Here is a 12,592-nt window from a genome sequence, read left to right as displayed (position 1 = left end):
ATCATTTCTATTCTATTGTCAAATTCTTCCGAAATGGCCTGTGTTGAATTATAAAATATTATAAATATAATAAGCATTTTCAGTCCAAAATGGTGGCAGCAGCTGTTGTCAAAAAAACACAGGAGTTTCGTCTCTTTGCTTCTGTACTCTTTGCTTTGACCCTCTTGCTCATATATCCACTGCGCAGAGGATTGTGGGTCAGAATAGCCAGAAAAACATGCTGGTTTGCATACTGCAGAATGATGCTGTAGGACATCCTGGTATTTTTTGACATACTGCATTTTACATACTATGTATTTGGACATACTAAATCTTTTTCTGGCATACTAAATAGTAGGGTAGTATGGGAATTAGAATGCACAGTAAGAGTATGCAAGATAGCAGCATTATACCTACTTACATGATGCAGGCATAATGTTGACCATGTTCACCATCTTAGCATGTGTGTTAGCATACTAACCTTTTCTTTATTGTCACCACTACTACTACAAATTTGCATATTAGTACAGCTGTTGTTGAGATTGTTATTTTGCAGGTGTTTGGTCATAAACCAAAATAAAAAATGAAAAATATTGACCTGATGGTGGCGCTATAGATAAAAAGCAAAAGGATTACCGAGTGATTATAGTTGAGGGAAACATTATTGTGTGTGCCAAAATTCCTGTCAATCCATCCAATAGTTGTCGAGATGATTGTTTACAATCATTATTGTTACATCTTAACTGCATTACAATAGATGTTGTATTTTCATGATGTTCTTTTCTATGTCTGAACTAAAGATTTCACTATGTGGTGATTCAGTGGTTTCTGCACAGTGCAAAGAACGAGGCATGTTATTATTTTGGTTTTGGCATCTTGACCGCCCGCAGGGAAATATATGCAAAAGCCAGATCATGACTGATACCATGTACTATACACTGCCTCCTGCAGCCGTGCCCTGTTGCTAACATTAATGCATTTGAGACAGGAAATAAGAGAACGAGGGAGAGGTTTCCTAACAGCATGATTTTACAATGTGTTTATGTAAGACGTGACTCAGCTCTGTTACAATTATATGAACCACCGGAGCAGAATATATCCTTTGTTCCAGTGCCTTTTTATATAAATAGATTGATCCTGATTGAATACTAAAAATATCAAATTGAAGTAGATTTATCCAAGATTAGATTTCATATTGTTGTGTGTGGTTTGTCTTATTTATTTGATTCTTCGTAAACACATTCTCCAATGGATATGTAATTTATTTCCCTTGCCCTGGCAGCACTGACACTGTGGGTGATGCCAGAAGATCATGTTGAGTTGTTAAATTTAATATAAAATCATGTCATGTTTGCAAAAGCTTCAAGTTCTCTTGATGAAACCCTGCTGCCCGCATCACATATCTAGTATGAAGTGCAGACCACTACTGCCCCCCTAGACTAAACAGAGGTAAAGCAACCAAATGACAGGATCCTGTTCTCTGAGTCTCTCTTTCTATCTGGTAATTCATCAGTTAGACAATGGATCAATGTGGGTTTATCTTTGTGATCACAAGGGAACAGAACATTGGGTTCTACTCACCTAAGCAGAGGCTAAAATGCAATTAACCAACCTATAAAACAATCAATCCCAATACATCCTGACACATACTCACACACAGGCTCTTGTGCAACTGTGCTCAGCGTCTCCACTAACGGGAAGATGCTCCCAGTGCCATAAGGTAGTTACAATCATACACTGGATATAAGAAGTGGACGTAGTCACCGTGACGTCACCCATTGGTTTGTGGACTACCGTTTCGAAGCCTCGAGTTTGACATTTTGTCCATTGCCATCTTGGTTTTTGGCCTTCGCCATCTTGTTGTTTTGCAACCAGGAGGGACACAAGAGGGACAATATACGACTAAAATTACAATATATTCACTTATTATGTACCGAAAATTTAACTTGGAAATATGGAAATACTCAAGTAAAGTCTCCAAATTTGAATACCAGATCTTCAGGATCAGGTCTTCAGACATGCCCCCTTTGTTTTAAATACTCCGCTGCTGGATGCATCTTATTAAAGAGGCTTCGTCTGGGAGAGTCACTATTCCCTCATGACATCAAAAACCTCCTGGAGATCCTCCCCTCCCTGTCAGCGTCAAATTCACGACACTTCAGACAACTCATAAATGAACCGCTGATACTACACAGCGCAGAAGAATACTCCGCACTGGTGAGTAAAAACAATACTAACTCTTAAAAAGCTCCACAGGTCAGTTAGAATTTGTGAAATGTTTTAGTTTTTTTGTCTAATCAAAGTATTTCAATCAATATATGACCTTAAAAGAGACGTAGCATTGTCTAATTGTTGAAATTTGGTTGCATCAGTTTGATATTATTTACTGAGATTAATACGATGCATTTGTTTTATTCAGATTAACCTAGAGACCTAGAGAAATGGTTCACTCCATTTTGCAAATAATTGTGGATAAAACAATGTGGATGTATTGAGTTTAAGTGGGTTTCCCCTCACCTCACGCTCCATGCAACATCAAATACTTTATATTACTTTAATACTCTCGCTGATGAAGATCTTTATGCATGGAATAATTATACTCAATAACAAAATTTGAGTATTTAATGTGTGCGCAGCTGTTAAAGTGTTTTTAATCTTGAGTAAGAACATCTTTGTACTTTCATTTGAAATATTTTATGAAATCTGATAAGATAATTAATCTGAATATATCCTCAAACTTCTGAATAGAAATGCAAGACAGAAAAAAACAGAATAAATATGTTATAAGTGTTTTTACTTTTACTAATACATCTTTGTACATCTTTTACTATGATTAAGTAAGGGATAATCTACAATGAGCCGGTCATTGTTGTGAAATAAACCGCCGCATCGCCCTGAAAGGGTTTATTTCACAACGATGACTAGCTAGCTGTACATTTTCTCGCTTATTACACAGCTACTTACTTAAGAAATCAATATTTTTACACAAAAATGGTCCGCCAGAGTCCGACATCAGAATTGCGTCCATAGCAACGGTCTGATATACATAGCAACAGTCTTCTGTAAAGAAATAACAGACCGTAGGACGCCGTGATTGACCAATCAGAATCAAGTATTCAACAAAGACGTGTAATAATCAATGTTAAGAATAACAAACGGTGGAAGAAATGTTAAAAATCTGTCACAAATAGTTTCCAACTTTTACATTTTTAACAAAACAAGTCACTTTTAATGGATGTAAAACAGTTCATTATACTGCTGGGTTTTCAGCATCTAATTAAATGCTCCAAAACACTGTTTAATATTCTGTTCTTGTTTATTTCATCTTCAGCAGATATGCCTGAAGAAAAACACAATTGATTTAAGTCTGCCGTCTCCAGGGACGACCATCTCGGCGAAGAGCTTCACTCCTCCGTCAGTGTGATTAGCCCCACAGGAGCGAGTGTGGCCTGAGGTTGAGCCGGCAGCGGAGTGAGGTGAGAAACACCGGCGTCCACTGAGGGAGAGAGGCCAAGAAAAGGTCCACATTAAAGCAGAATTAGGCCCCTTGATGGCTGCACAAGGAACGATCACAGCCTCTGGCTCCAGTAGTCGGCTCAGTGGAGGGAGCTCAGGTGTACTGCATGAGAAGATGAAAATCAGCCTGACTCAGTAAATAGTCCCGGAGCACAGAATGAAACCTGACATTTAGGGCATGTATTAAAAAAATCTTCCTTTTGTGGTCCTCCTGTAGAAAGAAACTCTGAGCTCAGGGCTCAGGACACCTGGAATGGTTTCCTCCCAGTTATTAGTCCACCAATCCAGCCATTATTACATTTATTTTCCAGCTTATTGTCCTTTTCTGATCAGAAATTAGCTTTAGGAATATCTAAATGTCAGAAACAGGCTTTTAAGAGCTCCAGGAAATCCCCACTGCCCTCACTAACAATAGTCTGAAGCTATTGTCTACATGCAGAATCTGAACCTTGCCATTTTAATTTGGGAAATAGCTGCCCTTTTATTCTGCTGTGAAAGGGCGGGGCTTTTAGTACGAGTCCCTTAAATGAGTTAGATGTCCCTGGTGCATACGGGAGTCTTTTCCCAGAGGAAGGTCCACGCAGACACAATAACAGGATAACAGCCCGAGGAGAAGCCCTGACGGTGTTTTTAAGGTGTTTTTGTTTCTCTCTGGGAACCGTCTCGTTTTACTCTGCGGCTGGTTTAACTCTACTGAGAATAAACTTCTCGGCAGATTAGAAACACAGATTCTAATGAACAACAGTATGTTTGACGTGACGCAGGCGGGATCATTTGTACTGAGCTAGAAAACAAGATGACGTATCCCCTTGATAAACACCTCTGAGACCTTTTACTGTCTTTCAGAGGCTGTAGTAGGCTTAGTTTTAGAGGCACAAACCATGACATGTTAGCAAAATAACGCTCCAAAGTTAGGATACATTTTGTCGAGGAAAAACTGGCATGATTTTCAAAGGGGTCCCTTGACCTCTGACCTCGAGATGTGAATGAAAATGGGTTCCATGGGTACCCACGAGTCTCCCCTTTACAGACATGCCCACTTTATGATAATCACATGCAGTTTTTTGCATGCAGTATAAGGGTCCCTGTTTTTTGAGCCATTTAAGAGCGCCCTAAACTGAAAATAGGAGTTAAAATATGAAGAATTTCCATCCAAAATAAGGGGAAAAGTATACATTTTAATGATATTTTGCTGTTTTTTATTCATTTTTTTATTTTATTGGAAACAGAGTCAAAACCCTGAACATTTTAATCTTCACATTAATAGGACTTATTGATGGGCTTTTGTGTACAGATGTGTCTATTCAACAGCCAATTTGTGTATTTATTGTAATCATTGTTTGGATACGGCGAATTTCACTGATCCCTCAGGTTAATGGCTAACTTGTAAATATGTGACACAGCTCTTTTGAGTGTTGTGCAGCGCAGACGTGGTCGGGCTTAAAGAGTCCACAGAGACAAATGCAAATTAGAACCTATGACGGCGAGGAAGCACAAAGTGAGTCACCGGTTCTTTGTGAATGATGCAAATCCAGTCCATGAGTGTGAAAACAGTAAATAACTGTGCAACTCTTCAAATACAGGTCTACATAAACAGATAAGGAAGTATTCAGATCCTTTACTCAAATATTATTATATTCCATTTCAAGCACAAGTCCTGCATTCAAATCGTTTTGGTCAATTTTTCAAGCAAAAATACCAAAGTCTTGGAATTACATAAATTGGGTATCACTGTAAAGCTGGGACTCTTGTGGATCCAAAGAGCCCAACTGTATTCATGTGTGATGATGTTAGTCCTAATAGTAGCCATTTCATTATATTGAGACCATTTTTTGAAACTTGACCTCACTGTATAAAATGACCTGTGGTGACCTCTAGGATGATCACAGCCTCATGAAACTTTACAGTCACAAACTAGAGACCTAGAGCATTCAGAGGATGGATGGCTTTCCTATAGGTAGATTGACAATAAGAGGGTTTCTGAGCAGTTTCCAGAACAGAAGTGCTCGCTATCCAATCTCCAAAAAATGAAATTCTTGCAGAAATCTCCAAATGTCAAAAGTTTTTGATACCAAATCACAGCATGGCTTTTTCTATGGTGTCCCTCAAGGTCTTGATGTCTTAATGTGGTATTTTGGAGGGATTATTGATAATTTTTAACAATTCTTGAGTGGTAAAAAATGGCTAAATCTAACACCAAATCTGTGTAACAAATGGTATCAACCCAAAAAATTGCTGCAAAAACTTATGAGACATAATAGAGCATGGGAATGACCATCATATACTTCCATCATAATGTTCTAAACCCTTATACACTCTCGCAATATATTTGAATTAATTAATCTTCTAATATCTGATTTATGAACAACTTGACACACAGTGCTGAGCTGCATCTCAAATTAATCTTCAGGTTCCCAGCTTTCAGATGATGTACACCACTTCTATGTGACATCTACTGTTGACCTGCTATCTCCTCCTAAAGTCCCCCTGATCTCCCCTAAAAAAGACAAAAATGGGTTTATAAAAAAGAGGGGTGGAGTGGAAAAGGTTAATAGGAAATTGTATTGTGATAAAAATGTAAACTCTCACTACTATTCTTATTCTTCTCCCATCAGAATCCTTTTACAGTTACAGAATCATGGCGAGAAATGTATCTTCACCGCTGAACTCGACTTCTCTCCCGACCCGACTCCCTCTAAACGCCACCGCTGACCTCAACGCCACAGTGAAACCCTTCAGTGTGGTCGACGGGTGCGATGAGCAGGTAGAAGGCATTCTCTTTGACCTGACCCTGCAGTGCATCAACGTAATCGTGGGAATCCCGGCCAACTTGCTTGTCATTGCGATCCTCATCCGTAATCGCAAAACACCCACCACGTCTGACATATTCTTGGGCTGCCTGGCCTTGATGGACGCCTACTTCGGTGCCATGACCCCCATCAGCTTCCTTAACATCTACCTCTGGCAGAGCAGAGAGGTGTGGTCCGCCATCAAGTTCTCCTACGGCGTTAAAGACACGAGCGGGCCGTTGTTTCTCTCCTGTATCTGCCTGGATCGCTTCGTGGCTGTGCTCTTCCCAATTATGTTTGGGCGGCTCAAGCACATCAAGTACAGGTTGAGCCTCTCAGTGCTGGTGTACTGCCTCACCTTTGCCTACTCCGCAGCCAAGGTCGTGGGAGGCCTCCCCAACTTCGAGAAAGTGTTCACCGGCGAGATCCTGGCGGCGTTTACTTGGATGGCCGTGTGTAACGTGAGCATCCTGTGGGCCCTGAAGAAGTCCCGTGGACCAGGGAAAGACAAGATGCAACCCTTGAAGAAGAGGGCCTTCAAGATGGTGCTCTCTATCCTTTGTATCATCATATGTAACTACCTGCCGCTTGTAGCGCTGTTTCCTTTTGAAGACTACTACTCCCCGGATGTGTTTCGCTGCTACGTGCAGCCTGTGGGCTTCGCTTTCCTCAACATCAGCAGCACCATCCAGCCGCTCGTCTATCTGTCTCGTCTGGAGAAGGTGCCTTTCCTCTCAGATGCCAAGTGCTGCAGCTGTGTCTCTGTGGAGAACAACCAAACACCACCTGCACAGAACTCACCTGCTTAAGAGACCTAATACACATACTGAACATCATGGATGCTCAGTTTAACATCTGTCTCTAAAGACAAGCTGTGAGAGAAGACACTGAATACTGCGAATATACAAGACAACTGTGAATTCATGTTTTTTTTTTCTGTGACTTGTCTGATTATTTTCAAAATGTGTGTTTTAACTAGGGCTGTCAAAGTCAACGCGATAACGCAAATTAGTTTTAACGCCACTAATTTCTTTAACGAATTAACGCAACTAGTTAATTAACCTCTTAAAAAATCAGATGGGCCGCCGTCGGTCTTTCCGATGTTGTAGCGGGTTTCTGAACAATATTTGTCATTGTTTTGTGTTTTTAATTGATTTCCAACAATAAATTCTGTACATAAATTTGCATAAAGCAAGCATATTTCCCCACTCCTATGTTGATAATAAGGGGCTTTCTGAGCAGTTTCTAGTTTCCAAATGTCAAAAGTTTTTGATATCAAATCACAGCATGGCTTTTTCTATGCTGTTCCTCAAGGTCTTGGTGACTTAATGTGGTATTTTGGAGGGATTATTGATCATTTTATCATTTCTCGAGTGGTAAAATAATTATTAGATTTAGCACCAAATCTGTGTAACAAATGGTATCAACCCAAAATTTGCTGCAACAATTTATGAGACATAATAGAGCATGGGAATGGCCATCATATACAGTACTTCTATCATAATGTTCTCAGCACTTATACACTGCATAAAGCAACACTATTTGCCCACTCCCATGTTGATAAGAGTATTAAATACGTGACAAATCTCCATATAAGGTAAATTTTAAACAGATAAAAGATGTGCAATTTAATTGCGATTAACTATAGACAGTCTTTGCGATTGAATATTTTTAATTGATTGACAGTCCTGGTTTTAACTGAATCGATTTTTTATGTGGAGTGTGAGAAAGCAATCCTGACAAAAGCTATGATTGTAAAAATAAAAAATATGCATCGATAATGAGTCAACAAGTGGAAAAATCTACATTTTAATTTCATGTTTTCATAAAGTGATCTTGTTCAGGAAGATTCATTTCTACAAACAACACTAAGTTTATGTGTTCAAAGTCGTCTCCACTGTAATGAAATCCTTCAAAATATTTGCTTGACTTTGGCGCCATCATGTGTACAAAAGAGACCAATAAACTGAACTGTACAGTCTAATAATCTCTCCGTGTGTGATGTGCATTCCTTAAAGTGCATGGTGCTGAATGGTTGAGAAACGTCTCCCTCATCCGAGTCCAACATAATATGGTTATCATTAATAGAGGAATCATAGAACACCTGCACAGCAGCATCATTCATTCAGATGTAAGTCGCAGGTAATTCAAAACAATAAAACAATAAAGAAAGGGCTTGCTGCACACCAAAAAACCCAGTTATGGACGAACCTATAACTTCATATTTATGTGCTCTCCCCTCTTCCACCACACTGAGCAATGTATATTTAGCCTCTTATATATATTAGCAATTTTGCTGTTAAAGGAATAGTTCTACATTTTGGGAAATGGGCTTATTTGTTTTAAGTTAGATTTTGCTCCAGGGACCTCCATCTGAAAAGATTTTGGTTGTTAGATATGATTAAGACCAGAATTGTATAGTTGTCAACTACAGTTGAGGAGATAAACTATTCCCCATTTTTCTTGGGACCCCTGAAACCCCCATGAGAACCACTGGCCTACAGCATACAAGACCCTTGATGAGAAGATTAATACCACCAGTGGGCAACCTCCGGGTCTGAAAAGTGAAGCCAATGCGGAAGTGCCTTAAACTTGCATTCTTTCTAATAGCCAGCAGGGGGCGACTCCTCTGGTTGCAAAAAGAAATCTGATTGTATAGAAGTCTATGAGAAAATGAGCCTACTTTTCACTTGATTTATACCTCAGTAAACATTGTAAACATGAGTTTATGGTCTCAATCGCTAGTTTCAAGTCTTCTTCAATACAGCATGATGTTCATTTAGTAAATTATGGTCCCATTTAGAGTCAATAGACCATAAAGCAGGGTATGTTTTAGGGCGTGGCTACCTTGTGATTGACAGCTTGCTACCACGGCGTTGTCCGGTCTGGGAGTTGTCCGTGTTTTCGTCTTACAACTTTAACCCTTTCACAATGTGTTTTCTGTTCATGAAAGTTAATTATAACCTTTTTGGTCATCTAAAAATGTCTTTTTCAGCGTTCGGTTTTACTTAGCTCTACCCTCTCGTGTCACGTCTGGTTGCAATAAAACAAGATGGTGATGGCCAAAATGCCGAACTCGAGGCTTCAAATGGGTGATGTCACGATGATTACGTCCACTTATGTTGCCTTCAAATGGGGTCGTGTTTATCGTGTTCCCGAGAAGAGTTAATATGAATGCTATGCTAAGCTACAGACATGTGAGTGATATCAATCTTCTTATGTAGCTCTCAGCTAAAAAAGTGAATAAATGTATTTCCCAAAATGTTGGACTATTCCTTTAAGGAGGAATAAGTAACAATAACAATGTGTTTTTGAAGCTGCAAAATGACTTGGATGAAGAATACGTGCTTTCTGTGAGAGAAGTTAACATTACATCATCCCAACTATAATTCTTGGACATTGATCTCATCTATCAAAACAGATCTGGGATCATATTTTCTTACATAATTAATAAATCCTTCATCCCCTTATTGACGCAACATTGTGACAAGTACCTTCTCTGGCATTATTCTCATTGGATGACTGCACTGTGTGTAAATATATGGAAGTAAAGTTTCTGTGAATGTTTGTGTGAATTCATAAATGAGTGTGTCGTCAGCGGGGTCAAAGAAAGACACCATCCCTTTGTTGTAATCCAGTTGCACTTTGACTTGTTCGGGCGCACTTGTAACTGTCAGCGGGGTGGGCGGCGAAGTCATCGCCCTGAACTCTCCGTCCCTGAAACACAAAGTCCAGAAGCCATTCTCAGGCCGAGCGGAGACCTCAGTGTCTCTGGGTACGGACACAGAGGCCACGCCCAGGAGCCAGTCCTGATTACTTCCTGTCTCCACGACCCAGTGGTGGCTTCCTGAGCCCAGCGCGGCCATGCCTACCACTTCGGCGCTGATGTGGAAGCGCTCTGGGTTGTCAGGGCAACAGCTGTACTGCTTTGAGTAGTGGAGGGAAGTGAGGTCGTCAGACAGGATGAGGCAGGGGTGTGCTGTGTTTGGATCCAGAGTCACAGGAGCTGAAAGACAGGATACCAGCAGAAAGATTGATGCATTAAACAAGGTTGTACAATTCTACTCTTTCGGCCTCTGAACCTGAAGACGTGTACTCACTATAGTCGATATGATCCAGCATTTTCTCCCAGACTTTATACTTGAGGTTGCAGACATGCTTGGTCACATCAATCAGTAACCCGGACATGTTGTCTGAACCGAGAGCCAGGCTTCTTTCTCTGTGATAAAAAAGATATATTAAGATATTTTACACTGAGAATATGTCATAGTCAACACAAAGAGTGTGAATCCATAACTTTGTTGACCTACCTGTCCTGGGTGTCTTTGAAATTCTGGAAAACAGAAAAAATAATCACAGTCAAGGTGGGAAGTTTTGAGCAAAAGCAGGAAGAAGTTAACTCTGTGGTTTGTCTGTTCTGGGCTACTGTAGAAACATGGCGGACTCGCTTCCTATGTAGATAACAGGTCAGTCTAAGCTAACAAAAACACAACAATTCTTATTATCAGGTGACTATACACTAAAGGAAACATACGTATTAATATTATATTCCATTTCTGCCAATAGATCCCCCTAAATGGTAGACACTGTTCCTTTAAAAAGTTGATGTATACTTGAGTGTACGGACCTTCAACAGGATCATATCTTCTTCTTTCAGCTGCTCCTGTATGACTAAGATGATCTCTGTGAGCGACAGCACTTCTGCTGAAAGCTCTTTAAACTTATCCTTCAGTCCTGCCGTCTTCTCTTCTTCTTCTTTCTTCACCACCGCTATTCTGGCCGATTCCTCTTCGTGGAGGACTTGATGGAGCTGCTCGAAGTGGCTCTTGATCAGTCTCTGCGTGTCCAGCGCCTGACTCTGAGAGAGCAAATCACGCTTTAATTGACCTGATTTTTTTTTTTTTATTCAAAACCAAACATCTCTTCACATCTCTTCACAGTTACCTTGATGTACTTCAACATGTCTGCAGAGGTCATGTGGATTCTTTTGAGGCTGTCCACTTTATCTTGCAAGTTCTTGAGGGCTGAAGCGAGTTCATCCTGAAAAACCCGCAAAGATCAAATAATGTTTCAGTTTTTTCAGTGTTTTTACCACCACTGAAAAATAACTGTGTGGATCACAATCAGGACAGACTTGTGGGACAGCATTCTACCTTTAGGTGTTACCTTGAATACTTAAGGGTAAGGTTTAGTTCAGTTGCTTTTACAACGCAGCTGGGAAACACAATGATATACTTATCTCCCTTACCTTGCAGTCCAGCAATGCCTCTTCTATTGGCGAGCAGTCGTGACCCTTGTGCAGTTTGGACGACTGACACACCACACAGATGGGCTGTTTGTCCACCAGACAGAAGAGTTTTAACTTCTCCCCGTGCAGATTACAGTTCATCTTCTCGTCCTCCAGCACTGAGCTCCTCCTGGCCTGCACAAGAGCCTCACAGACGTTTCTCAGAGCCAGATTGGTGGAAGGACCGGCCTTGGAGGCTCTCTTCCTGCACACAGGACACTCACGTACGCCCATTTCCCAGCAGCGCTTCAGACAGCTCCTGCAGAAGCTGTGGCTACATGGCAGCAACACCGGGTCTGTAAAGATGTCACGGCATATCGGGCATGTGAGATCCTCCTCTGGGAGTGACATGATCAGCAGCTCGTCACGTACAATGTAGGAAATCCACACTTCAAAAGTCCTCGTGTATTAAGTCCTTAATAACATAATTTAGCGCGCCCAGTTAAACTCGTCTCCTGAAAGCCTCAGAGCACACTAACAGCCTGTCTATTGTTCTTGACATGAAGTAGCAAATCTTGGTTTTCCTGTGCATGACTTTGGTGGGAGTAACTCAAATCATGCAGCACTGTGAAACAACACTGTACGTAGCCGTGCTGGGAGACAGGAAGTAAAGCCTTATTGGCCAGTTGTTGGTTGGTAACTGGATGTTTGGAATGTCATCATTCAGGATATGTATGTATGAATGGTTCAGTGTTGTTAACAACCCAAGGCGGCACACTAGCCAAACGTTTTGAATCATTAATTCATGGAGTAGTTATTAAAACAGGGGATGGTCGGGTAAAAACAATATACCCATTTCATACATCAGTGAATTTAGTGGCTAAACCTGCTCAGAAAGAAACAGGATTTTACTGTACTAACAACAAGTCACTTTTTAAAACTTTGTTGTTAATGTATTCTAGATAAAACAGGTTATAGATCATATTGGTTGTGACAGTATGTGACATGGGATGCACCGATACCGATACCGCTACAGGGCTGATACTGACTCAAATAGCTGGATCCGGGTATCGGTGACAAT

The 12,592-nt window shown here is 40.5% G+C and overlaps 2 protein-coding genes across 2 annotated transcripts; one reads left to right on the top strand and one right to left on the bottom strand.

The window, feature by feature from the left end:
- Nucleotides 1-359: 359 nt before the first annotated feature.
- LOC141780983 (G-protein coupled receptor 183-like) lies at nt 360-7,988 on the top strand. Its single transcript, XM_074656471.1, has 2 exons — nt 360-3,455; nt 6,111-7,988. The coding sequence occupies exon 2, from the start codon at nt 6,134-6,136 to the stop codon at nt 7,091-7,093; it is 960 nt and encodes a 319-aa protein (XP_074512572.1). The 5' UTR covers nt 360-3,455; nt 6,111-6,133; the 3' UTR covers nt 7,094-7,988.
- Nucleotides 7,989-8,079: 91 nt separating this feature from the next.
- LOC141780982 (zinc-binding protein A33) lies at nt 8,080-12,191 on the bottom strand. The gene is made up of 7 exons (XM_074656470.1): nt 11,533-12,191; nt 11,229-11,324; nt 10,912-11,142; nt 10,595-10,617; nt 10,385-10,503; nt 8,787-10,290; nt 8,080-8,731 (listed from the first exon to the last, which is right to left on the bottom strand). Exons 1-6 carry the CDS (start codon nt 11,920-11,922, stop codon nt 9,752-9,754), a joined length of 1,398 nt encoding a protein of 465 aa, XP_074512571.1. The 5' UTR covers nt 11,923-12,191; the 3' UTR covers nt 8,080-8,731; nt 8,787-9,751.
- Nucleotides 12,192-12,592: the final 401 nt, after the last annotated feature.

The sequence above is a fragment of the Sebastes fasciatus genome, chromosome 13 (assembly GCF_043250625.1).
Source record: "Sebastes fasciatus isolate fSebFas1 chromosome 13, fSebFas1.pri, whole genome shotgun sequence".
Classification (NCBI taxonomy): Eukaryota; Metazoa; Chordata; class Actinopteri; order Perciformes; family Sebastidae; genus Sebastes; species Sebastes fasciatus.
Note: the sequence above shows the minus strand (reverse complement) of the source record. Positions and strands in the feature narration are given on the sequence as shown.

Excerpts from the sequence above, each read along its gene's own strand:
- LOC141780983 (XM_074656471.1), top strand. The coding sequence starts at position 6,134 with ATGGCGAGAAATGTATCTTCACCGCTGAACTCGACTTCTCTCCCGACC.
- LOC141780982 (XM_074656470.1), bottom strand. The coding sequence starts at position 11,922 with ATGTCACTCCCAGAGGAGGATCTCACATGCCCGATATGCCGTGACATC. Across the intron at positions 10,618-10,911 it reads AAGATATGATCCTGTTGAAG|AATTTCAAAGACACCCAGGA; the intron begins GTCCGTACACTC and ends TCTGTTTTCCAG. Across the intron at positions 10,291-10,384 it reads GCTGGATCATATCGACTATA|CTCCTGTGACTCTGGATCCA; the intron begins GTGAGTACACGT and ends CCTGTCTTTCAG.